General features: G+C 30.4%; 1 protein-coding gene across 3 annotated transcripts in view; it reads left to right on the top strand.

The window, feature by feature from the left end:
- Cep290 (centrosomal protein 290) overlaps positions 1–27,877 on the top strand; it is a 93,614-nt gene that overhangs the window by 7,281 nt on the left and 58,456 nt on the right. For 2 of the 3 annotated variants that reach the window (XM_047548700.1, XM_047548698.1), the window contains exons 7-25: positions 1,628–1,681; positions 2,254–2,274; positions 2,401–2,553; positions 3,058–3,240; positions 4,181–4,270; positions 6,641–6,763; positions 7,679–7,802; positions 11,841–12,013; positions 12,793–12,955; positions 14,459–14,559; positions 14,628–14,715; positions 15,914–16,026; positions 17,535–17,619; positions 18,145–18,287; positions 20,483–20,647; positions 21,012–21,161; positions 22,737–22,852; positions 24,388–24,490; positions 24,581–24,811. In XM_047548700.1, the coding sequence (XP_047404656.1) occupies positions 1,628–1,681; positions 2,254–2,274; positions 2,401–2,553; positions 3,058–3,240; positions 4,181–4,270; positions 6,641–6,763; positions 7,679–7,802; positions 11,841–12,013; positions 12,793–12,955; positions 14,459–14,559; positions 14,628–14,715; positions 15,914–16,026; positions 17,535–17,619; positions 18,145–18,287; positions 20,483–20,647; positions 21,012–21,161; positions 22,737–22,852; positions 24,388–24,490; positions 24,581–24,811 (2,379 nt within the window). The remainder of the gene's footprint in view (positions 1–1,627; positions 1,682–2,253; positions 2,275–2,400; positions 2,554–3,057; positions 3,241–4,180; positions 4,271–6,640; positions 6,764–7,678; positions 7,803–11,840; positions 12,014–12,792; positions 12,956–14,458; positions 14,560–14,627; positions 14,716–15,913; positions 16,027–17,534; positions 17,620–18,144; positions 18,288–20,482; positions 20,648–21,011; positions 21,162–22,736; positions 22,853–24,387; positions 24,491–24,580; positions 24,812–27,877) is intronic. The other variant, XM_047548699.1, reaches the window with a different exon arrangement.

Raw genomic sequence — 27,877 nt, 5'->3', positions numbered from 1 at the left:
ATTAAGAGTGTGACATTTGAGAGGCTAAGGGGAAAGAAGAAAGAACATCAGTAACGTTTAATATTTTAGTATTAAATTCTTGGCTTCTCTTGTTAAAATTTTCCAATTCAGAATACAATAGTCTATTTCATAATTCTCAGATAATAATAAAAGCAAACTTGTAAGGTCTGAATTGTATTTTGCATTTTATTTTGAGCTTTCTTTGAACCTTTTGTAATGGAAAATGTGAGACCTTCATGAAGATTGTAAGAAAAACAATAAATATCCATAGGGGCTGGGGTTGTAGCTCATCAATAGAGCATTTGCCTAGCACATGTGAGGCATTGGGTTAGATCCTCAACACCACATAAAAAAATAGGTAAATAAAATAATGGTATTATGTCCATCTACAACTAAAAAAATTTTTTTTAAATCCATAGTCCCCACATATACATTCAGCAGTTGTTAACTCTGCATATTAGCTTTATCTTCCTTTCCTTATCTTTGTACACACAGACATACTTCTTTCTCTCTCACTGCCTTTTATTTTCTGCTAAGCCATTTGAGAGTTAATTGCAGAAACTTCATATTTAAAATGTTTTCAGAATGTCTCTCCTAAAAAGGATATTCTGCAAAATCACAATATAATTCTCATGCTTAGGAAATTTAATATTGATTCTGTACTATAATCTAGTATATAATCAAATTTTCTCTGTTGACCCAATAATGTCTTTCATAGCCACCCCCCACCCCTCAGTATACAAGATTTCATCAAGTATTAGATACTGTATTTGGTTCTTTATTGTAGATTTTCAAATATGATTGTATAACATTGTGATTCTGTCTTCTCAAATAAGGAGAAAACTAGAAGAGTAACACCATAAGAGGGATTGTTTATTGAAGAAGAGGTTACAAAATTATTGTGATGGTTTATAATAATCTTTACCTATTTGGCAAAACATTCACAAAATAATTTGTATGTGAAGAAGGGTGCTTTCTATGTTCAAAAATATTATTTTTTTTAAATTCTGTTTACTGAGTATGATGTTAAGGGACTTCATATACATCTTATTTAGTTCTTATGTCAGCATATGAGATGAGAAAACTGATTTTAAGAGATATTAAGTACCTTGTGCACATTTTATTAGAGATTGATGGACAAGAGATATAAACCTAGGCTAGTTAGATATCAGGTTGCTTCATTTAACTATTGTATGCACTGACATTATTTCTAAGTAATTCAGTACTCATTAGGAGCAAAGAATTTTCTAGCCATGACATAGGAAAATAAAATATAATAATCTCTGGTAGAAAACCACTCATTTTATTAGGAATTTTGTGGGAATGGGGAAGAATGAGGGAGAGTACTTTTTAAAAAAAAAATTAATAATTTATTTACTCATTTTTTTGGTTAGTTTTTGGTTTGTGTGAATTTTTAAAATCTTTTAACCTGAGTCCGCCTTAGCCTTTCTAGTCCTTAGATTGAATAAATATGTATTATTTGTCTTAGATTGATATGAAGTCCTTATAGTTAATTTTTTTTTTACTTTATTGGAAAGAATTTAGAATTTAGATTGACAAACCAAAAAACTTGTCTTTGTATTGAATTGCTATTGAATTTTTCATATTTTTTTTTTTACTATTTTAGTTGGCTCTTCGAAATGAGGAGGCAGAAAATGAAAACAGCAAATTAAGGAGAGAGGTTGGTAAAAAAATTTTAGTAGTTGTAGTTCAACAAAGATACTTGTTAAAAATGTTTACATAAATTTATTTTGCAAACAGAAATGGAATCTTGTAAGTAACTTGTGATTTTATGATACTACTTTGTATCAAGGAATTAGAAGATAAATGAATCAAAACATGAGGCTGTTTCATCTCTTAGGTCTGTGTTGAAAAATTTTGCTTTCTGTTGAATAATCCATTCTTTGCTAGTTTGCTAAATGAACATATGAGTGAATTTCTGTTCTTATTGCTCTTATTTTATTCAGCATTTTTTAAAATAATTTTTGTTCTGATAAAATTTTGCAAATTCTAATGATTATTTGGTTCTTCTGAGCCAAATAATGTTTATATATTGCTTATTCTTAATGTAGTAGCATAGTCAAAATGTTCCATTTCATTTGATAATTAATATTCTTCCATTCTTTGGTTATCCAAAATAATATACTCAAATCTTCTACAGTTTCTTTTTGTTTTCTTTAATTTCTGACTATTATTTTTAATTCTGTATTGCCTTTCTCATTTCTAATTACTTTTTCCTGTCCTTTTCTGGAGAACAAACGTCTAAAGAAAAAGGTGAGGCTTTAATGGTGGTGAAATCTTGGGAATTTAAAGATATGTTCTGAGAGCAATATTTAGAGGATGTAGTTTTGTTGTTTTAGATAATTTCTTAAAGGACTCTTGTTTTTGGTCTATCTTCAGAATGAACAGCTTCGTCAGGATATTATTGACTACCAGAAACAAATAGATTCACAAAAAGAATCACTTTTATCGAGAAGAGGAGAAGACAGTGACTACCGATCACAGTTGTCCAAAAAAAACTATGAACTTGTCCAATATCTGGATGAAATTCAGGTAAAATGAATGAAGTCAGTTTAAAGCAATGATTCTTATAAACTTTAATTTCATTATAATGTAAATCTAGTATTTAGCCCTCCATGTAATTCTTCATTATAAATTTGCTATCATGAACTTGTAAAGCATGAAATAAATTGCATCTTTGACGTTCCAATTCTTTATTCTTTCTTTTTATTTAAGCCTATCTTGGGTATTGGGAACATTTGAAATCCTGTGTACAATTTTCTTGATGTTTAATGCAATTTAGTTGATCAATGCCAATTTATCCTAAAGATCTTTAAAGAATTTTCTTTTGTGCCGTGAATAGTTAATGTCTCCATTTATTTTTAATTTAGTTTAAATTTTATTTTATTTAAAACTGTTTTGGAAATCATAGTGACTTTTAGAGCTGGGGTATAGCTCAGTGGTAGAGTCCTTGTCCAGCATGTGCAAGGTCTGGGGTTCAATATCCAATACTGCCAAAAAAGAAAAAAAAAATTATAATATCTCCAACTTTTTTAGACTTTAACAGAAGCTAATGAGAAGATTGAAGTTCAGAATCAAGAAATGAGAAAAAATCTAGAAGAGTCTGTACAGGAAATGGAGAAGATGACTGATGAATATAATAGGATGAAAGCTATTGTTCATCAGACTGATAATATAATGGACCAGTTAAAGAAAGAAAATGATCATTATAGACTTCAAGTAAGAATTATTGTCAAGATAGCTTAGTTTTAGACTTCATATTGTTTCATTAGTATATATTGGAAACACTTAAATTTTCTAGGATGTGAATTTTGTCTCTCCTCTTAATTACTGTAATATGTTGTCCTTATGATGTATTTGTCCATATGTGTTTTGAAATTCCCTCACAAACATCTTGTTATTCTTGCCATGTAGGTGACACTTGAATGAATGTATAGATGGCAGTCCTGTTGTCTATGCATTTTAGACCCTAACAGAAGATTTTCTATTAAATATCCTTGAAAGTTCTGTGGATCATAATATTTAGTTTTATATCTTAAAATGAACACAATATAAATATATTAGAAACTAATACATTGTTCACTATTTATGTCACATTATTTAAAAAGTAGATTAATATTTAAAAATACAATTCTCTAGTAATGAAAGAAAATTGTGCAACTACAGGTTAAATATCCCTTATCTGAAATGCTTGTTACCCAGAGGTGTTTCAGATTTTGAGTTTTTTCAGATTTCAAAATATTTACATGTGCATAAAGAGATATCTTGGGAACAAGATCAAAATGTAAATATTAAATTCATTTATGTTTCATATACACCTGATATATATAGCCTGAAAAAAGGGTAGTATTTTTAGTGCACCTGCTTTTCAACTGAGATCTGTCACATGAGGTTCAGCATGGAATTTTCTACTTGTGGCATTACATCATTGCCAATAATTGTCTGATTTTGAACCCTTTCAGATTTCAGAATTTTGGATTAGTATTGCTCAATCTATATAAAGCTACAGAAACCATTGTTTGTTGTGGGCCTACTCCAGTAATAGCATATGTAATGTAGTATATCTGTATATATGTGTATATATAAATATGCATATGTAATAAATATATTTATGTTGCACCAATTAGTACCAGTTCTTGAAATAATTATTACTTTTTAGGTGAAGGAACTTACAGATCTTCTGAAAGCAAAAAATGAAGAAGATGATCCAATCATGGTAGCTGTCAATGCAAAAGTAGAAGAATGGAAGGTGCTTTTCTCAACTGATACAATAGTGTTTTCATTTTCTATTTTAGATTTTAAATTTAAATTTCATTTTTGCATAAAGGACTTGTAGAAGTTAATAAAATTTTTAAAGTTTTTTTTATTAATCCTATTATAAGTTTCAGAAAAGCTGTGTAGTCTTCTAGCTCATTTGTTACTGAGTGAGTACTTTCAAGTCAAAATTAATAAATGGGATTAAGAGTAAGGAAACAGATCCACCAAAATCACTTGGAAAGCCTTTTCAAAATTCACCTCTCTTTCTCCTTACCACCCTCTAAACTCAACCAATTCTACTACCTTTCCATGTCAGAAGCTGGAATTTTGATGGTTATATATTCGAAAAATGTGAGATGACTAATTCTTACTTAAAAACTATCTCTTGTAGAGTTCTTGCTTCTAACAGTGTTCTTATAAGTGTTGTTGGCAGTGGGAATTGGTTAGCATCAAGAAAGCTCAGATAATATGTATTATAAAAGCAGTGGCAATGGAAATGGGCCTGAAAAATCAATTAGGGGTCAGCAAATTTTATGTAAGGAACTGAAGAGTAAATATTGAAGCCCATCCAGTCTGTTTCACACTGCTGTTAACATGTCAAAACCACCATAGACAATATGCAAATCAATGAGTAAGACTATTTTTCAGTGAAACCTTCTTTACAAAAACAAGTGGCATGCCAGATTTCCACCTGTGAGCCATAATTGACCAATTCTTGGAAAAACTAGATTTGTGTTTGTTTTTGTTTTTACCAAATAATTTTTGGTGGGGAAATCACAGATGTGTAATACACTTTTTTTACTTACATCTTTTAATAATTATTTTTATCTCAGTATGTAGAGTATTGCTTTGTTCTTTTTTATGACTGTTTAAATGTTCTTTGTAGCATGTGTATTTATAATTGATTCCTTTTTGTGTAACATTTAGGTGGTCTCCAATTTTTTACTATTAATAACTATTTTAATGAATATTCTTGTATATATTTTATTTTTTAAATATACAAGTATGGTTTATAAAATAAATTACCATGTGTAATTGTGATATTTGTTGCAGGTATATTTCTCCATTTGCTGCCTATGTTTTGACTCTGAGTCTGAGTATTTTTTCTTTTATATGAAGTACCATATTTTACCACAAAATTGTCACAGATTTTATAACAAATTATTTTTGCAAAAAAATGGGATGAAACAATTATGTGAAGCTGTTTTTAAAAAAATGTGCTGGTATTACTTAGAAATAATTATTACTAAACTTTCTTTGTTGCAAGATTAGGATGTACAGACTACTTGAGATATGTTATTGGGATGGTGACAATTCAATGAAAGATGATACTTCTTTTTATATTATTTAAATTTATTATTTTTCTAATGGTTTCTGACCTTTATGTCATAATTGGAAAGACTTCTTAGTATAAACTTATTTTCTTGTTTTTTATTCCTAGTATCTTTTAGTTTCCTTGTTTGCATTTAAGTCTTTAAAGCATATATAATTCATTTTGGTATAAAAATTGTAATACGGATTCAACAGAGCTACCTTGTTACTGAAACATCATTTATGAAACATCATTTATGAAACATCATTTATGACTCTTATAAACAAATTTTTACAGGAATTTTAGAAGTAGCTTGCTCAGTTCTTTAAAAAAAATCTTGTTTTTTTTATTGGGTATGTATAAAAGTTATAAATTGATTTAGCATAAACATCTTTATGATATTCTGAAAACACAAATTGCTTTTCCTTTTTTTATTCCTCCTGCTGTACATTTATTTATTTTTTCAAATTTTTATTTGTTCCAATTAGTTATACATGACGGCAGAATGCATTTCGATTCATTGTACACGAATGCAGCACAACTTTCCATTTCTCTGACTGTACATGGTGCAGTCACACCATTTGTGTGATCGTACAGGTACCCAGGGTAACGATGTCCATCTCATTCCACCATCTTGCCCCCTCCCCTCCTCTCACTTCCCCCTGCCCAATCAAACTGCTTTTCCTTTCACTCATTTAAGATACTTTATTCTTCTCAGTGGCATTTTAATGTTCATTTCATAGATCAGTTGTTTAAAACTTTTTGTAGTAATGTGGAAGTACTTATAAGTTCTGATTTAGAAAGGAATTTTGAGTTTTTTTTAAATATTGAATTCTAAAAATGTGAAAATTACAGTTTGTATTTTTTAAATCATTTCTTATTTGAACTTCAGGTTAAAAAGAATTAAAGTTGTGCCTATAATTGCTGATACTTTCTTGTTCAAAGAATTTTATTTCCTGTATTTTCTTAAATGTGCTAATGATGTTAACCATAAGTGAGGAATACTTTATTTTTCTTCTGTGTCACAGATATTATTTTGTTTATTTCTAGTTAATACTGTCTTCTAAAGATGATGAAATAATTGAATATCAGCAGATGTTACATAATCTAAAGGAAAAACTTAAAAATGCCCAGCTTGATGCTGATAAAAGTAATATTATGGCTCTACAACAGGTAAAACCTTCTCAATTTTTGGCTTATCAATCAATTTTATTAAAGTTTCAAGTGTGGACGCTTATTTATTTTATCACCTGTGTCTGATTTAGTGGCTTCTACGACTGGGTGTATGATAAAATCTTTTGTAATTTCTTGTATCAGCCCAAGAAAAAAATTATAGTTGGAGTAAAGGTTAGAGTTAGCAATAGAATCATTTTTGTTATTTTTCTATGTTGATGTAAATAATATAGCAATTGTTTTGATCAGGGATTAATGAAAAACTATTAAAACTTTTAGATTTTAAAATATCTTACTACTCTGTTATTAAGCTTTATTAAATAATATTTTAGTCCTGACAATACCCTATTACAGTGTGAAACCAACTAAAAGGGTGGTTTATAACTTTGATGAGCTACCTAAAGATTTTATTTTTAATAAAAATATACTTACATAGAAAGTACACTTTCATTATCTGTGCTAACTTTCTAGTCAGACCAAAAGAAAGAATGAAATTTGGGAAGTATTTAAAGGATAAGAACCATTATAGGGGGTGGTATTTCTGCATGAAGTGCTAAAGGCATTGAAGTTAAGTGAAAGAGGAAAAAAGCACAGTGCAAAACACCAATACACAAAATGGTAAATGGTGTACTTGGATGGATAGGTAACACCTAATGAGTTATAAAAAGCCACAAATGATAGAGTGTTCTGGAATTCCTGTTTGTTAGAGTGTTAGCTATTATTTCCATCTTCAAGTATTAGAGTGACACCTGTGTATGTGTAGGTCAGCTGGGTATACAGAATATCAAAAGCATGGTTTTGTCCAAGAGAAAATATATTTTGTATTCTTCTTGAAAAAAAAAAAAACCCAAAAACTACCTTTCTCCTTTATTAATATTCATGAAGGTATATGGAATATTTTTAAATATTTCATAGGGTATACAGGACCGAGATAGTCAAATTAAGATGCTCACTGAACAAGTAGAACAATATACAAAAGAAATGGAGAAAAACACTTTTATTATTGAAGATTTGAGAAATGAGCTCCAAAGAAGCAAAGGTAATTCAGTATTTTATTTGTAAAGTTATTTCATCTATTATGTTTTAATAGTTTATTTTTATTAAAATATAATTAAATCAGTAAACACATTATTGCATGTTTTCTCTTTGATTCAAAAAATGACAGGATATTGTACATCTTACTACTGCTTAAATCTATAAATCATGGATGAGTTTTCTATAATTTTTCTCCGATGAAAATTATTTTAAGTCTTACTATAATGGTATGATAAAAATGAAGATGTTGTGTAATTGTTTTTATCTTTATCTTTTATCTTTTTATAATTAAAAAATAAAATTTTGATCAGTGCAGATAGTTTTCAGAAGTAATTTGACATGTTAGCATTTGAAATAGTCTTCCTCAAATTAATGTCTTATCATCCTTTCCTTACACTAAGTCATACCACCTTGCCTAATACATCAAATCCTCTGAACATAGCCCTCATAATCTCAATACTGTTATTTTTGCATTCTATAAGTATACTAAGGAGTACTATCAACTGTTCATGATAACTTGCTTATTATAATTACTGAAGATAAAAAGATATGAGTGGGAAATAGTTTAAATAGTGAAACAAGGGGCTGGGGAGATAGCTCAGTTGGTAGAGTGCTTGCCTTGCAAGCACAAGGCCCTGGGTTCGATCCCCAGCACCCAAAAAAAAAAAAAAAAAAAAAAAATAGTGAAACAAAAGCCTCAGTGAGATATAATTGAACAGAGCCTTAAAGGAACTAAGGGAGTGAGCTATAGCAATGGCTGTAAGCAGTGGGAATAAGTTCAAAGACATTGAAGTAAGAGTGTATGTAACAAGCATGTTTGATTAACAAAGAATCCTTGGTGGCTAGAATAGAGCAAGCAATTGGATAATGATAGGACATAGGATCAGAATTTACCAGAGCCTATATTGTGTAGCCTTATAGTTCAGTGTATGAACTTTTACTTTTATTTTAAGTGTGACGAGATACCAGTTTCTGAGGATAGGAGTAAGGAGTGATATAATTTGACCTAGGCTGTGTTTGCAGTACACTGTGGAAATGGTAAGGACATAAGAGACTTGTTACAGATTGAAACAATCTAGAGAAAGGTAATGGTGGATTGGAGAGTGATGGTAGCAGTAGGGTTATTAGATTTAGTCAGTGGATTTATTTTGAAGGTGATAGAAGTGAAATTTGCTGACAGAGCAGATGGAGGAGAATATGAGAAAAATTTATCAGGATTTTTTGTCTGAACTTTGGGGAGGTTTGTGGGAAGATTAGGTTTAGAGATGGTTAGATACTTAGTTTTAGACATGTTAAGTTTGGGGTGTTTATTAGATGTCCAAGTGAAGGTGTTAAGCAGGTACTTATATATAAAAGTCTGAGGTTCAGAAGAGCAAACTAAGCTAAAGATAGAAATTTTGAGTACCATCTCCATAAAAATGATATTTAAGTCATAAGGGTCATCAAGGGAATGGTTGTAGGTTAAGAAGAAAAATCTAAGTCTTGAGCCCTGGAATACTTCTGATTTAGAGACCGGGGGAAAAGGAATGACCAAAGGAGACTTAAAAGGAATGATTAGAGATGTGAAGAATACCAGGGGCATGGAGAATCTTGAAAACTGCATTAAAAGTGTCAAGGAAGAATAAGTTACATTCAGAAGTTAACAGTCAGTAGGTCAAGATAAGCACTAAAAGTAAGCATCAAATTTAGCAATGGTGATTTTTAGTTTAAGAGAAGAAATGGAGAGAATAAATATAAGAACTCTTATTTTTTTCAGTATTATGCCCATAAAGGCAATGGGGAAAATGAGGTGTTAACCTGAGGGGAAAGAAAGATTAAGAAAGTGATTTTTAAGAGAAGAAATAACTCATGCTTCTGGATTAATGGGAATGCTGCATTCAAGAAGGAACAGTTGATGAAGCAGAGGAAGGAGAGAACTTCTGGAGCAAAATTCTTAAGAAAATCATGGGATTGGATTTGGTCTGTCAGTGAAGAAGTTGGTCTTAACTAGGAACACAGAGTATTAATTGATAAATAGAGAAAGAAAGGTAGTATATATAGATAAAGATGCAGGAGGCTGGGTAGACACCCTGTCGGTGGGAACTTGTAGAAATTCTCTATTGATTGCTTCTTTTATCTCAGTGGATAATTAAGCAAGGTTCTCAGCCAAAAATAACATGGTAGTATGTGTATTACTAGTTTGAGGAGAGAAAAAGGCATTTGGAAGAATGAAGACTTGGGAAATGTAATAGGACTATTGAGTATCGTCAATGACCAACTTGATGTATGTTAATCCAGAAGCATGATGAAGCATGTACATGTTTTTATATGTGTTTATATTAGAATACAGTATGTTAAACTGCTTTAGAAGAATGACTGTTCCTGTGAATTTTGCATGTTAGTCACTAGGAAAAGTTGCAATTGATCTCTGGTATCACACAAAGATATCTCATGACACTTGCAGTCTATAGTCATATTATTCCTAAAGATTGCAAAAGATATATGTACTAGATTGTGATATATATTAAAATTAATTTGCAAACCATGATGGCTTCTTTCATTGGTTAGGATTAACTTTAGCTCTTCAGATCATAAGAATAGTGGCAAAATCAAGACAGGAATTTCTCCCTTGTGTTGTCATCTAGAATCAGGCTTTCCAGGGGTTTATCTTCTGTTCCATCTAGAAGGCAGCTTTATCCATGTCCCTATCCAAATAGCAAGATAGAGGTAGAGGAGACAAGGGATGAAAAGCACATGTTGAAGGGTAGGTGAGAAAATGTAGTGTTTTTGTGAAGGCTGTGTGGAATAAAGGGGGAATAGATATTGAGGGACAACTCAGCCTCTTTCACAGTTGGCTATTAGCTCCAGACAGCAGAGGTCATTTGTTTTTATGTTTATTTCTTTCTTATTAATTTTTTTTTAAGCAAGAGGGATTGAATCCTGAGGTATTTTACCCCTCAGCTATATCCCCAGTTCTTTTTATTTTTTATTTTGAGACAGGGTCTCACTAATTGCTTAGGCTGGTATTGAACTTGCGATTCTCCTGCCTTAACCTCCTGAGTCTCAGTTACAGGTGTGTACTGCCATGCGTGGCTCACTAGGTCTCATTTCTTAAAAAACACTGTGTTTTCCCCATCTTAGCCCAGTGCATAATATAAGGCTAATATAAATATATTAGTACAAGTTTATTATAAATGGGCATAGTATGATTTGTGTCAATAAATTTTAGAATGATAAGTATATTATATGTTGGTTTAGCAACAATTTAGTAAGCTAAACGAATAGATTTAGGAATTTTATTTTACTTAAGTTATGATTAAATTTAAAAATTATAGAAAAATAAAGCATGGAACAATGATTTAAATAAGATAGAAACTTATTCCTCTATGATATAAACAAAGTTGAAGTAATTCAGTTCAGGATTGGTATGGCAGCTGCACAGATATCAGGTAGCAGACATCTGGGACTCCTTTGTTTTGTTTCTCTGCCCTTCTCAACATGTGATTTTGATCTCAAGTTCTAAGAATAGTGTTTGAGTTCCAGCTTTCATATTCATATTCCAGGTAGCAGGATGGAGCAAAGAAATGAAAGATTGACAATTCTCCTTTAAAAACATTTCCTGAAATTCATACATCACCTTTGTATTTCCTACAGTAACATGACCATAACTAACTCTCTGGAGTGTAAAGTGGAAATTTAGTCTTCATTTCAAATGGTCAGGTGTCCAGCTAAAAAATTGTAATTCAAATTACGTGGTCAAAAGAGCAGTTGAGTATTATGAATAGCAACATTCTTTGTTACAGTGATAAATTCTTGAAAGCCATGTTTTGCAGCGTTTTATAATCCATACCCCCCCCTTCAGCTAACGTGATTTAACCGCACTTTACTTTTTTAGTTAATTTTATTAAACCAAAACAGAACTTTCAGTTTAAAAATATAAAATTGCAACATTAAAAGAACTTTTTAGTGCCATAGTACTTGTACCCCCATATTGGAACCACTAATTTAAAGGAATAAGTAGTTAACTCAATTTTAATTCATGAGTTTTGTTTTTACCCTGTAGGTGCTTCATCCCTTTCTCAACAGAATCATTTTATGAAAATTCAGTCAAAGGTACAAATTTTAGAAGAGAAAACTAAAGAGGCTGAAAGGACAGCTGAACTGGCTGAGTCTGATGCTAGGGAAAAGGATAAGGAATTATTTGAGGCTCTGAAGCGATTAAAAGATTATGAATCGGTATGTATATTTATCTTGTCAGCCAAGAAGCTTAGAATTATTCTTAACACTTACACACTTTTTTGTACCCTTTATTGCATACCATTTAAAAAACATGCCATAAATCTCTTTTGATAAAGGTTACTCTAATTAATTTATATTAAACTATTCAACCTTTTGAGCGTTTATTTTTTGTCACAATTCTTTCAAAACATTTGATTAAAGCATTTTGTCCAGGTAATCAGCTTTGGTGAGGTTGCAGAATTAGATTGTTTGCTGTGTATATTTTTTGTGCCACCATGTAGATGTGATACCACTGGCTGCTTTGAAAAACCTTGTGACAAGATGATTTTGTTATCTTCTATGTCAACAGTCTACTTTTTGTACACTTTATGATTTTTAACTGATTGCAACTTAGGTAACTTCATTTCTTACATATTCTATTGGTATTGCTGATTCACTTTTAATTTTCAATATTTTTATGTGTTTTATATGTAATATTCTAATAGTTTGCCATTAGGATGTTGTACTGGGAAGTTTTAAACATTCTGTATTTCATCATTATTTTTATTAGATTTAGTTTATAAAAGTACATAAAAACCCTTAATGTGTAATTTTTATGTTTTTATTTGTTAAGAAATAAATTTAGAATTTGAAAAGAACCTCGTATATACCTATAATATAAGTTGTAGGTACATATACATTTCCCCCGAGACTTCGTGAAAAATAATTCATAAATAATTTGATTTATTTATTGAAATAAACCATGTTATATTTAAATTAGGTTGGGTGTTTTTCAGGGAGTATATGGCTTAGAAGATGCTGTTGTTGAAATAAAGAATTACAAAAACCAGGTTAAAATAAGAGACAGAGAGATTGAAGAATTAACAAAGGAAATCAATAAACTTGAGTTAAAGATCAATGATTTCCTTGATGAAAATGAGGCACTTAGAGAGCGTGTGGGTAAGTCAGTCTTTTTATAAAGATAAGTAGTTTTCTTAGACATGATATCCAAATCTTTTTTGTTTACTTTGGTTTATTACTGTGACTTTTAAGTAGTTGAATGCTTTTCCCACCTAAACAAATACTTCTTTGAAAACATTTAAACAAAAGTGAAACTGCTTCTATTGAAGTGGGATTGAGGATTTCATGTGGTCGGGATGGTGGGTCAGCAGTCCTAGAGTCTCCTTTTATATATTACCTGCTCAGTAATAGGAGTAATAATTTGTTTTTTAAAAAATGAAGGTCTTTTAACATTAATACCACATGTCAGACGTTAACCTTTTTTTTTCCTCCATAAAAGAATGGACTGATCACTGGTTAGTTTGCAAAGTGCTCTTTGTTTCACATAAATTCCTAAGGACATTTATAAATGTTTAAACCTTTAGAGGGCTTTGAAGTACTTGACTTTTACAATTTAGACTGCTTAAATTTTGCTTTAGTTAACCATTTTAAGAGTTCCACTGATTCTAGAAAGTAATTTGTAAATCTCACTTTGAGACTTTACATTTTTATTCCAGTGAATAATACATTAGTTAATATTACTAGTTTGATATTATGTTAGTTCCATCTAAATTGATTCTTTAAAATGAAATGAAATAATCTAAAAACTGGTTTCATTATATTTGCTAAATATCAGTTAATGCTTTCTAAGATTTAAAATGGTCATCTCTAAAAAATTTTCTATAGAGGAGGAAAATTAAATACTTCATCCAGATTCTTTATTTGTGAAAAATATCTAACTGGGACCTAGAATTAAGCTAGGACCTCAGGTTGGACTTGTTAGTTATTGACCATTCAGGTCATAACCAGGAATCTGTAAGTTCCTAAAGATGACTTCTGACAATATGGAGATCTGTCACAAACACCAGATTTTCTGTGCTTAGAAGCCTTTAAGTCTTGATTTATAATTACTTTAGACAATCTCAACATCTGGTTTTCAAAGCCTAGCTGCTTAGTAATAGCAAATTGGGAGGCAGGTACACTGGGAACAAAAGAATAATAATGATAATGTAATTGATATTGGTATTAATAATAACTACTATATGCCAGACACTACTCTAAGCAATATATTTAGTTTAATTTTATTATATACATTCCTGACTGGCCAAGATAAAAAAATAAATACCATGTTATCCCTTTAATTTAGTTAAAAGTTAAATGTGGGAGTTGAACCACAGTCTATTTTATCTCAAAGCTTCTGTTTTTAATAATACATTGTAGTATGTTTATGATAGTCTGACATGGAGAAGGCAGATCCTGATAGGTTTTTGTTAGTGTTTCCATAATAATTGGAATAAAATTTTATCTTGGATTTGGCACAAATATCTGGAAAATTCTTATACAAAAAGTAATCCATTCTTCCTTTATACTAGCTAAATGAATTATAACCAGATGCTTGATGTGATGTTTTTGTAGTTAATTTGAATGTTTTTAAGTTTTTAATTATACTGCTTTCTGTTTTAGGTCTTGAACCAAAAACAATGATTGATTTAACTGAATTTAGAAATAGTAAACGCTTAAAACAGCAGCAGTACAGAGCTGAAAACCAGATTCTTTTGAAAGAGGCAAGTATGGTGGTTAATTGATTAATTTTTTGGTGGAATAAAGAAAACTAATAATTCCTGCTTTGCAGATTGAAAGTTTAGAGGAAGAACGACTCAATCTGAAAAAAAAAATTCGTCAGATGGCTCAAGAAAGAGGAAAAAGAAGTGCAATTTCAGGTATACTCAATTATTGAATATCTTTAAAAGAATCGTTTAGATATGAGTCATTTGAATCTGAAATTATCTGTGTTTTAAATCTGTTTTTGTTATATTATGGTGGATCTCCTACAGTTTTAATAAATGAAAATAATGACCTATAGAGAGGTAACTAAGTGTAATTGGGTTTAATCCTGAATCTGAAACAGGTGTAAAAACAAAACAAACTGAAATACAGAAAAACACAAGTGAACAGACAAAAACCAAAATTTAGAAATCATGGTTTTGGAAATTTAATTGTATACTCTTAATTTTTATTAAAGTTCCTACTGTGTTGTGATTAATAATGATAATACTAGTGATTTTTATGTTAATATGTTACTATTAAGAGTCACTCTTAATAGTTTATGTTACTCTTAATAGTTTCTCTTTCCTTAAGGACTGTGCATTGGAAACCTTCTTTGAAAATTATTCTTTACTAAATGAAAATAATGTTTTATTGAATGTAAAAATTAGCATTTTCGTTTATTTTACTTGGTAAAAAAAGAACAGTTGGTTAAATTTTTATAATAAGCATTGTAGTACTTTTTGTTAGAGGACCACAAAAAGGGAAATTTTGTTTTTTTTATAGTTTGACCCAAGTCCATAAGCACATCTATAAATAATAGCAGAACATTATGGTTTTTTGCCTTTATGATATCTATAATCATAAATTTTCTAGGAAAAATGAAACTCTGTAATTTACTAATGTAATCAACAGTTTACTCCTATTTTGTGATTATTATGTACTTTTTAAATATATATTTGACTGTTGTACTTATTTATTAGTATAGAATAGTATGCTATTAGAATAGTATACTTATTAGTATAGTATAGTACAGAATGGATAAACAATGACAACATAAAATTTAGATCATTTTCTCATATTATTAATAGCTTATTAAAAGTGAACCATTTGTACAATGAATCAAAAAGCAGTCTGTAAAAATAAAAAAATTAATTAAATAAAAAAAATAAAAGGTTCATAAACCCACAAGTTTCAAAAAAAAATAAAAGTGAACTAGATCAGGTTATACTGACTACATGTGGATCAAACATTTTGGAAATAATTATTCTATATTTTGTTTAGATTAAAACTTGAATCTGATTTTTAAGAATTAATGCATTAGAATAGTAGGAGAATTATTTTCATTTTTAATTTGTTAATTCTTTTATGTAGGATTAACTATTGAGGACCTGAACCTAACTGAAGACCTTTCTCAAGGAGATAGAATAGGAGAAAGAAAACTGAATTTTGTGAACCTCAAAAATATGAGTGAAACACAATCAAAGGTAAGCAATAAAGTATTATTATGGCAGAGAGAATAAAGGAAATGTTATCAACATTTCATTTTTTCTTATTTTCTCATTTTGGATACCTATTCTTCTATAGTTGTGAAATAAGTAAAAACATTTGCTTACTTAAATAACTTGTTGATCCAAAGATTGATCAATGAGACATTAGTTACTCTGTAACATTAGTTACAGATTGAGTTAAAATAAAACAGAGATGCTGTGTTGGAGACCATCATTCACTATTCCACAATCAGATGAGAATGAGAGGGGAGAGAATCTAACCATATGATCATTATCAAGAATATTATCTGAAATTCTTCATGGTGTAGAAAGTGAAGTAGATCCTTTTCTCTCTTTATGTAGACATTCTTCATCTGTGCAAGGAAAAGATAATTCAACTCCAGAAACTATTACATTAAGAGAGATTTTTAAAGACCATATCTACAGTCTTTAAGAAATCTAGAAGCATTAGTACCTTTAGTAGAGATAAAAAAATAAATGATTATTTATACTCTCTTTCTGATGACTATATGAAGAAAGTGTCAGGAAGCTGTCAAGCACTAGAGAAGTTTCATACAAAAAAGCAATTTTTTTTTTTTTTTATACCTTACCTCCAGCTTCAGTCTTAATGCAGAAATTATCACTTAGTCAAAAATCTGCAACATTTTATCAAAAAATACATGATGGTATACCTGACCTGGATAAATTACAAGTAGTAATATCAGGAAACGAACAGGTTCATTCTCAGATAAAGCATACTGATGTCAATTTGAAAAAAAGATAAAAGAAAAAGTGAAATACCTTTATAGACTGAGATTTTGAAAAGTAAGCTTGAAGTTAATCTTTCGTGTCCTTTGCCTATTACTACACATTCAGAATTGTCTCAGGTAGGTCCACTTGAAAATCTTATAGAATAGCTATGGAGAGACTCGTATTTCTTAGATCTTAGGTGAGCTTTCCTCCAAGTTACATTCCTGGGATTACTTTTTTTTGTGACTTTTCTTAAAAAGTTCTGTAACAATTATAAGTTTTGTTTGCACATTAATACTAATTTATATACATTCTATATTGAAAGAATTTTTAAATGCAGTACATTTGATAAGAACTTGTTGACTTGACTAATACATAAATGTTTCTTTGGAATGAAGTCATAGCACAGGATTTGTTGATCAAAGAAGTACTTAGTAGAAATGCAGAAATAGAAGCCAGGCAGAACTGGTAGTATAAAGACAGACCATCAAGACAGACGATTTTGGTAGTAAGGACAAAATCTTTGCTTATGTCTCTTTGTCTCTTGCCATGGGGGGTTGAACGAGGGGAGAAAGTGGCAGGAAGATCATATATTTTTGTCCTATAAATCTAATTTTGTCTTTTTGAGGAATGTTGTGTCTCTATAGCCTGTTTTTTGGTGTGCTATACCTCAATTGATCAAACATTTTAAAATTTGAAACCTATAGACTACTGTAATATTTTGTTAAAAATTTCAATTTTATTCTCTTTATCAGAATGAATTTCTTTCAAGAGAACTAATTGAAAAGGAAAGAGATTTAGAAAGAAGTAGGACAGTAATAAATAAATTCCAGAATAAATGTAAGTTACTGTAATCTCTATTTTTTTATACCTGTTTTTCCTATACTAAAAAATTATGATTTAAAAGAACTTTAACATATTATCTGCTTTCAAATCTTTTTTTAGCTTTAATTGATTCTGTAATCTATGTAATTCAGTCTCTTTCACTCATCCAGTTGGATGATACTCTAAATTTTTTTGGAGATGTATATCAAGTTTTTCTTTTGTGTTCTCTAATCAAAGTAAAGTTAGAAAACTGAAAGATTTTTAATATAAAGCATTTTAAATTAAAGCAAAAGTATGCTTGTGATTTATGTTTTTCATCTATGACATAAATATGAGTGTATGCACATTATTTCAGTGGATCTGCCATTTAAATTACTCATGTTGCATTTATAATTGATTTTTTATATATTTATGTATGTGTTCCCAATTTATGTATGTATTTCCCAATGATTTTTCTATATGTGAGATATTTGTCCTCTTATAGAATAATGTAAGTTATAAAAATCTTTTCTTTCAATTAAAAAAAATGTGTAATCACAGTAAAAGAATTAGTTGAAGAAAATAAGCAACTTGAAGAAGGTATGAAGGAAATATTGCAAGCTATTAAGGAAATGCAGAAGGATCCTGACATTAAAGGAAGTGAAACATCTCTTATTATCCCTAGTCTTGAAAGACTAGTTAATGTAAGTTATTTTTCATATCAGTATCTGCCCTCAACCAGCTGGCCTCCCCCTTTAAAGATGTTGTTATACTGCTTCTGTGGTTCTGATGAAAAAGTTGTGATCATTTGAATCATTGCTTCCCTGTGTATAATGTGCTTATAATCCTTTCTCTTTTTATTTGGTTTTAACCAATTTATGTATAATGTACTAAGGTGTGCCTTTGTCTAGTTTGGGGTTCAACATCTTGAATTTATTCACCACAATTTTAAGGTTTTCTACCATCATTTTTTCAGTTATATTCTGCCATTCTCTCTGGGACTTAATGACATATGTTTTGACATCTTCTAATTTGTCCTTAGGCTCTGTACATTTTTCCCTCTATTTTTTTCCTTTTCCTTTGTCAATTAGTTAATTCTATTTACCTATCATTAAGTTAATTCTCATTTTCCTCTGTTATCACTATTCTTATGGTTCTGGATTTGGCCTGAGACCTGGAAACTTTTTCTGAAATGAAGAATTCAGAGTTCTTTTATGATGACACTCTTCTCACTAGGATTTTCTCTTCAATTTCCTGAGAATTTGTGTGGTATCCTATATCTTCCAGGCTGGAAAGATCATAGGTTACTGCAACCACAGGCTGCCCTCATACTAAACTCTTAAAAAATGGCAAACTCAATTCTTGATGGTCTCTTCCAGTATTCATTCAGGTTCACTCCAAAAATCCATTTGTTCATGTTCTGGAACTTTTACCTTTTTAAATTAATTTGTTTTATGGAAGAATGTAGATCTATTAGGAAATTATGCCACAAACCTAAAAGTGTTATATAATATTATTCATTACTATAGGAAGAATTATAGCCATTAAATAATATTCTATTTATATTTACTGTATGGAGATTTACGAGTTGCACAGTTACATAAACTTGAATATAATACATGAGCTGAATTTATGTAGCATATTTTATTAAATTGTTTCCCTAAATTTTACTTCATTTAAATAGAAAAATATTATTATTTACTTAATTGCTTTTTAAAAACGTGATCAATCAATAGTTGAATTCTTTCTCACACTTGTTAGCAGAGAGCAAGAGTGACACAGATTATGTTAAAGCTTCCCAAGGCTAGAAAATCATTTGACATAATTTATGCAAATTAGTTGATTCCCTTTATATTTTTCAGATTCTAACTTCTCTGGTTGTTGACTTTGTTTTGTCTCTGTTATTACTAATGAATGATTACTTATGCTTTTTTTAATGTAATCCTCTTTTGTGTTGCTACCCATTACTGATATTGTATTCTAGATTCAACTTCATTCTCCATGGGAAATTCTACATATTGATCAAATAAAAACAGAATGAATAACCCCAGGAAATCTTACTTTCTGTTTCTCTTGAGAATCTCTGGACCTTCTTCCCCAGACTTCTGCTTCCATAGACTTGTATTCTGGATTGCTGTACTTTTTTTCTGACATTCATAAGTCACCTAGGAATACTTAATACATCCTTTAAGAAACCCTCAGAATTCATGACTCTTTAGATCACATTAATTCTGGTTTATGCACTTCAGTTCAACCTCTGTTGTACAGGATATTGTTCAGTACCCCAAACCTCTATCTAATTCAGTCTCATTTACCAAAAGCCTATGTACATAGCATGGTACCAAGATGACTAACAAGGTAGTATTGTCTTTTACCTTTCATCTTCCTGGTATTTTTTTTTAATTAATATAACTTACTACTTTGTATGGCTTGCTCTGATCTCTTTTGTGTAAAAGCTAGCTTTTACAAATCAGCTGCCTTGGATTAAATACCATATCACCCTCCCAAATAGATTAGATTGTTTTACTTATTTTATCTTATTTGTCTCTGTTTTCAGTTCTGAAAACTTGTTTTGCATTGAAAAGCTTTGTTCTGTAATCACTTGGTAAAAGACTTGCGGCTAATATTTGAACACCAGTTATTTTAATCCTCTCTGGTTATTTTTCTGGTTTGCCAGTCTGTTAACTAGATGTTGTTATATGTTAAAATGAAATAATGACCGTGCTTGATAATATCAAACTGAAGTTTTATAAATTTAAATTCATAAATAAGACATTGAAATACCATACTTTGTTACTATACTTGGTAATCAGATTAGAAAAATGCTTAAATGTCAGTTGTATTAAAGATAAATTTGTTTCCTATGATTTTCTTTATTTCTAAAATATAAATATACTAGGCTATAGAATCAAAAAATGCAGAAGGAATCTTTGATGCCAGTTTGCATTTGAAAGCCCAAGTTGATCAGCTTACTGGTAGAAATGAAGAACTAAGACAGGAGCTTAAGGAATCTCGGAAGGAGGCTATAAATTATTCACAGCAATTAGCAAAAGCAAATTTAAAGGTAAGAATTTTATTAAATGAAAGAAAATACTAAGCATGAAAACATAGGTTTAATAGGAAAGATTGGTCCCCCTACCCACCGAGGCTACTTTATGAGAAAATGTCCATGGAGTTAATTCTTTGAAAATTAAGAACACTGGATTTTTCTTATAAAAGTAAATGTAAAATAAGTGCCTTATATAAAAACACAAAAATTCTATCTTATCCTTAGGCTTTTCTAATTAAAAAAGCATGATTTTATTCATTCTTGTTAGTCTTGGTATTCACTTAACTATTTTAAAAAAAACATGAAGTATAATTTAGTATTTTCAATTTGGCTATAAGACTTGGGTCTCATCTCTGGATTTTTTTTTTTTTTTTTCCAGATAGATCATCTTGAGAAAGAAACCAATCTTCTAAGACAATCAGAAGGATCAAATGTTGTTTTTAAAGGAGTAGACTTACCTGATGGGATAGCACCATCTAGTGCCAATATCATTAATTCTCAGAATGAATATTTAATACATCTTCTGCAGGTACTGAAAATTTTACATGTGAATAAAATATCATTGGTAGTATGTTTCTTAATTTAATCTTCATGTATTCCTTTGAGCTCTCAGAACATTGATATATATTACTAGTGGTTTATTATGTTAGAATAGTTTATGTAAAAGTAGTTCATTCCATTCATCTCCCTGAGAAGCATGTTCACATCTTATTTGTATGAGTGTGTCATTCATATGAAATATGATTGGCTTGTAGTGTACCAAGCAGCTGCTATAAAGTAGTGATATGTAAATAAGGGTAGTACTTGTATTTATTGCTGGTTAAGGAAATAATTCACCAGAATAAAGTTTGTTAAACCTCTTTCAGGTGTCATGATTCCTTTTTTTGGTGTTATTCACAAGAAAAACTTTTGAACCAAAATTTTTCTTTTTTCTTTTCTTTTCTTTCTTTCTTTTTTTTTTTTAACCTATTTCTTCCCCTTACCCTGTAAATTGTTAAATCCATTAGCAAGTTAGAAAGGATACCGGTAGAAAGGGTACTGTGCTATACTACTTGCCCTGTATTTTTTTCACTTTTGCAGTCTGTATCATGGGCATGATGAGTGGCCTAATGAGAAATGCTTTTCATTATTTCATTTGAAGTTTGAATACCCATAACATCACATATACTACAAATATATTTACAAAAATATTTTCAAAATCAATTAAAATGATTTTGATTATAAGTACCACTGTGGTTTAGACCATTCTTTGATAACGAGTTATAATTACCAAATATTTATTTTTGTATTTGATACAAAATAATCTTTTCTTAAATATTAGAATTTTTCTTGTCATCCGAGTAGGGACTACCTTCACTACTTATCAGAACATTGCTTTATAATTCATGTTGTATCATTACTTTTAAATTCATAGTACTTTTTTCTTTATAGCACTCTTATTCTTCTATAATAAAGGGACATTATCAATAACTAATGGCAAAATGGCATTGTCCTTTTATTAGTGATAAGATTCATGTTTTTCAACACTATATATGAAATGCATTATGATAAATTAGGGAACACCAATTTGTAATGTGAAAACCTATCCTAAGTGAAAAACTAAGTACTTGAACTCTCATTTCTAAGGTAGTATAGAGCAATGGAAGTGGTAAGACCTTTAGAATCAGACGGATCAAACTTCAAATGTTGTATCTGAATAATATCAGGCACCAGACCTGGCATATGTCCTGGACTTAGAGGTTCCCAAGTATAGTGCCACTGAGTATTTTTGATGTTGAGTAAGCTATGTAATCTTTTGAAATCTCAGTGTATGTATCTTTAAAATGAAATGATTAGAGAGGATAGATAATTTGAGTGGAGGTATGAAAATATATTTTCACAAAATGGTATGTGACTGAGTGAATGGAAGTGTGTGTTTGAAACTATTGTGTATCTGATGAAAGTGTTGTATTTGAAGATAACTTTTCTTTCAAATAATTTGTATGTTTACTGCGACCATCATATTTGATAAAAGTAATTTTACCTGTTTCATAGTACTTTTTTATACATATTATCTCCTTGAATTATGATGTTTTCAGTTCTTATTTCTAAACCAATATTTTAGGAACTAGAAAGTAAAGAAAAGAAGTTAAAGAATTTAGAGGATTCTCTTGAAGACTATAACAGAAAATTTGCAGTACTTCGTCATCAGCAAAGTCTATTATATAAAGAATATTTAAGGTATAAGTATTAGCAGAACTTTATAAATTTAATCATAGTATATTCATAGTATATTTTGATTCATAATGAAAATAACATGTGGAATGCATGAATCAAGCTGTTTAACGTGTGTTATCTCATACTTTTGTGTCTGTGTGTGATGAGAACATATGAACTCTACTCTTGACACTTTTCAAGTATACACAGTATTACCTCAGTAACCATGATGTACAACAGATCTTGCTCTTTTTTTTTTCACCCATTTCAATTATTTATTGCCACCTTAGCATCCTGCCACAGAGCTGTTAATGCACAGAGATGATTTTCATGTGGGATCAGACTTGGGTTCACCAGGAGTCTCTGCTGATCTTTTTAAATCATTGGTTCTTTCAGTCATGCATGACAGTAGAATACATTTTGATATAATTGTAAAAGCATGGAATATATTTTATTCTAGTTAGGATCCCTTTTTTGTGGGGGTACAGGGGATTGAACTCAGGGAAACTCGGTCACGGAGCCACATGCTCAGCCCTAATCTGTATTCTGTTTAGAGACAGGGTCTCACTGCTTAGCTTCTTGCCTTTGTTAAGGCTGACTTTGATCTTGAAATCCTCCTGCCTCAGCCTCCTGAGCCCTGGAATTACAGACATGTGCCACTGAGCCCGGCTAGGATCCCATTCTTATGGATGTACATGGTGGTGGGTTTCACTGTGTTGTTTTCATATATGTGCATGGAAAAATGATGTCAGATGGCTCTGGGTTCAATCCCCAGTATTGATAAAATAGATCTCTTGAATTTAGTTCTCCCAACTGAAATTTCATGTGCTTTACGTATCTTCTTTTAAGTCTGATGATTTTTAATATTTGCATTCTAAATGCTTTTCAGATTAAGAATAGGGTGAGAATGTTGAGACTTGATTTCCAGAATGAGTTTTGAGAATTGGTTAATTTCCTGATCCTTTTCTATTTTCAATAAAATGTTTATAAAATTTGGTTTATAATTGAACAATGTCTCAACTGGAGTAATTTCCTTTTTGGTTCAACTTTAGCTATTGGTGCCCTTTAAAGCTAACTTTGCATACTTTTGACAAGAACTCGTTGGTCTTTGAACCAAGGTTCAAAGCTTAGTTTGTTTTCTGGCACTTGATGTTTGAAGTTTACCTGCATGCTTCTTATCCAGACTTGAATTAAGTCATAATGTTGTATCCCTTTAGAAGGATAAGTCATTTAATAAAATAGATTTAATTTTATTTAAATTTAGTGATGTTAACAACTTAATAAAATAACTTTGTTAACTTGCTTTAACTAAAAAAAATCAATTCCTGACCAAACCCTCTTTGAATAAAACTTTAACTTTTTGTGTGTCAGATTCAGAATATGTCTTCTTTTAAGTAAACATTGTTTCCATGACCTAAAGTTAGCTCTTTTTGTGACGAAACTTCATTAGTATTACTAATAAAAAGAAACTTTAATAGTCTTACTAATGTATTATGTGTGGGATTTTTTGTTGTTTTTTTCTTTTTTTTTTTTGGTTCTTCTTGTTTTGTCCTTTTTAGTGAAAAGGAGACCTGGAAAACAGAATCTGAAACAATAAAAGAGGAAAAAAAAAAACTTGAGGATCAAATTCAACAAGATGCTATTAAAGTAAAAGAATATAATGTGAGTAACTTTATACTTTTAGCATCAGTATACAATATTGTGTAAGCTAGGATAGCTAAATTCAGCAAGTATTTTCTGTGTTTTGTGCAGAATTTGCTCAGTGCTCTTCAGATGGATTCAGATGAAATGAGAAAAACACTTTCAGAAAATAGTAGAAAAATCACTGTTTTGCAAGTGAATGAAAAGTCACTCATAAGGCGATATACAACTTTAGTAGAAATGGAACGACAACTTAGAAAGGAAAATGGGAAACAAAAGAATGACTTGATGTCAATGGAGGCTGAAGTTTGTGAAAAAATTGGATGTTTGCAAAGATTTAAGGTACTAGTGATTTTCGTTGTTTTGGTTTTAAATTTATGAAAATTTTCAATATGTAGAAGATAGGATAGATTTATGAACCAGGATTAATAATTAATGTTTATTAACATTTTGCCATAATTGTTTCATCTGTTTGTTGTAGAAATATATTTAAATTGTGGATAATTTCTCCTCTACATCTTTTTATGTGCATCTCTTAAATATAAATTTACATTTTGTTGTTTACATAACTACAGTTACTTTATTTTACCTAAAATCATTGACAATAATCCCCTTATTTACTTAAAACCCAGAATGCATTTACATTTTTCTTAGTAGTGCCATAATTAAGCATTTATGGAATTTGGATATTATATATCTTTTTTCTGGTGGAGTTTTTTGACTCCTCTAAATATAGAATCATGTCATCGGCAAATAGTGAATAGTCTGAGTTTTTCTTTTCCTATTCCTATCCCTTTAATTTCTTTGGACTGTCTAATTGCTCTGACTAGAGTTTCAAGGATGATGTTGAAAAGAAGTGGTGAAAGAGGGCATCACTGCCTTGTTCCAGTTTTTAGGGGGAATGCTTTCAGTTTTTCTACATTTAGAATGATGTTGACCGTGGGTTTAGCATAGATGGCCTTTACAATGTTGAGTTATGTTCCTACTATCCCAATTTTTTCTAGTGTTTTGAGCATGAAGGGGTGCTGTATTTTATCAAATGCTTTTTTCACATCTATTGAACTAATCATATGATTCTTAATTTTAAGTCTCTTGATGTGGTGAATTACATTTATTGATTTCCAAATGTTGAACCAACCTTTCATCCCTGGGATGAAAACCACTTGATTGTAATGATCTTTTTAGTATGTTTTTGTATGCCATTTGCTAAAATTTTGTTAAGAATTTTTGCATTTATGTTCATTAGGGATATTGGTCTGAAGTTTTCTTTCCTTGATATATCTTTGTCTGGTTTTGGTATTAGTGTGATATTATCTTCATAGAATGAGTTTGGAAGGGTTCCCTCCTTTTCTATTTCATGGAATACTTTGAGGAGTATTGTTATTAGTTCTTCTTTGAAGGTCTTATATAACTCGACTGAGAATCCATCTTGTCCCGGACTTTTCTTGGTTGGTAGACTTTTGATGGCTTCTTCTATTTCTTTACTTGAAATTGGTGTGTTTAAATTGTTTATGTCCTCCTCTTCAGTTTGGGTGGATCATGTCTCTAGAAATTTGTTGTTGTTTTTGAGATTTTCTATTTTGTTGAAGTATAGATTTTCAAAATAGCTTCTAATTCTCTTATTTCAATGGTGTCTGTCATGATATTTCCTTTTTCATAACAAATTTTAGTAATTTGAGTTGTCTCTTTATCCTTCTCCTCGCTAGTGTGACTAAGGGTTTATAAATTTTGCTTATTTTTTCAAGAACTAACTTTTTGTTTTGTAAATTTTTTGAATTGTTTCTTTTGTTTCAATTTCATTGATTGCAGCTCTGATTTTAATTATTTCCTGTCTTCTACTACTTTTGGTGTTGATCTGTTCTTTTTCTAGGGCTTAGAGCTATAATGTTAGGTCATTTATTTGTTGACTTTTTCTTCTTTTATCAAATGCTCTCTATGCAATGAATTTTCCTCTTAATACTGCTTTCATAATGTCCCAAAGATTTAGATATGTTGTATCTTTGTTCTTATTTACCTCTTAAAATTTTTTTATCTCCCCCTTGATGTCTTCTGCTATCCATGCATCATCAATAGCATATTAAGTCTCTAGGTGTTGGAGTAGTTTCTTTTTTATTTTATCATTGATTTCTAATTCCATTCCATTATGATCTGATAGAATACAAGGTAGTATCTCTATTTTTGTATTTTCTAAGAGTAGCTTTGTGGCATAACATATGATCTATTCTAGAGAAGGATCCATGTGCTGCTGAGAAGAAAGTGTATTTGCTCATTGATGGATGGAATATTCTATATATGTCTGCTAAGTTTAAATTATTGATTATGTTATTGAGTTCTGTGGTTTCTTTGTTCAGTTTTTGTTTGAAGATCTGTCCAATGTTGAGAGAGTTGTGTTAAAGTCACCTAGTATTATTGTATTGTGGTCTATTTGGCTCCTGGAATTGAGAAGGATTTGTTTAATGTACATGGATGCATCATTATTTGGGGCATAAATATTTATGATTGTTATGTCTTACTGATTTATGCTTCCCTTAAGCAGTATGAAATGTCCTTCTTTATCCCTTCTATCTTTGGCTTGAAGTCCACTTTATCTGATATGAGGATGGAGACCCCTGCTTTTTTACTGAGACCATGTGCATCATATGTTTTTTCCCATACTTTCACCTTTAGTCTGTAGTCTTTTTTCTATGAGATGAGTCTCTTGAAGGCAGCATATCGTTGGGTCTTTCTTTTTAATTCAGTATGCCACTCTGTGTCTTTTGATTGATGAATTTAGGCCATTAAGATTCAGGATTATTATTGAGATATGACTTGTATACCTGGTCATTTTGGCTTATTTTTGGTTTTTAACTCGACTTGGTTTCTTCTTTATTTGGCTATTCCTTTAGGGTAGTTCCTCCCTTTGCTGACTTTCATTGTGGTTTTTCATTTCCTCCTCATGGAATATTTTATTGAGAATATTCTGTAGTGCAGGCTCTCCCTTTGTAAATTCTTTTAGATGTTGTTTATCATGGAAGGATTTTATTTTGTTGTCAAATCTGAAGGTAAGTTTTGCTGGGTATAGATTCTTGGTTGGCATCCATTTTCTTTCAGAGTTTGACATTTGTTGTTCCAGGCCCTTCTAGCTTTTAGGGTTTGGACTGAGAAATCTACTGATATCTGTATTGATTTCCCCCTATATGTAATCTAATGCTTTTCTCTCACAGCCTTTAAAATTCTATCTTTATTTTGTATGTTAGGTATTTTCATTATAATGTGCATTGGTGTGGATCTGTTGTAATTTTGTACATTTGGTACATTTGGTGTCCTGTAAGCCTCTTGTATTTGATTTTCCATTTTGTTCTTTAGATTTGGAAAATTTTCTGATATTGTTTCATTGAATAGATTATTCATTCCTTTGATTTGTATCTC

Source organism: Sciurus carolinensis, chromosome 4, assembly GCF_902686445.1.
Source record: "Sciurus carolinensis chromosome 4, mSciCar1.2, whole genome shotgun sequence".
NCBI classification, from domain to species: Eukaryota; Metazoa; Chordata; class Mammalia; order Rodentia; family Sciuridae; genus Sciurus; species Sciurus carolinensis.
Note: the sequence above shows the minus strand (reverse complement) of the source record. Positions and strands in the feature narration are given on the sequence as shown.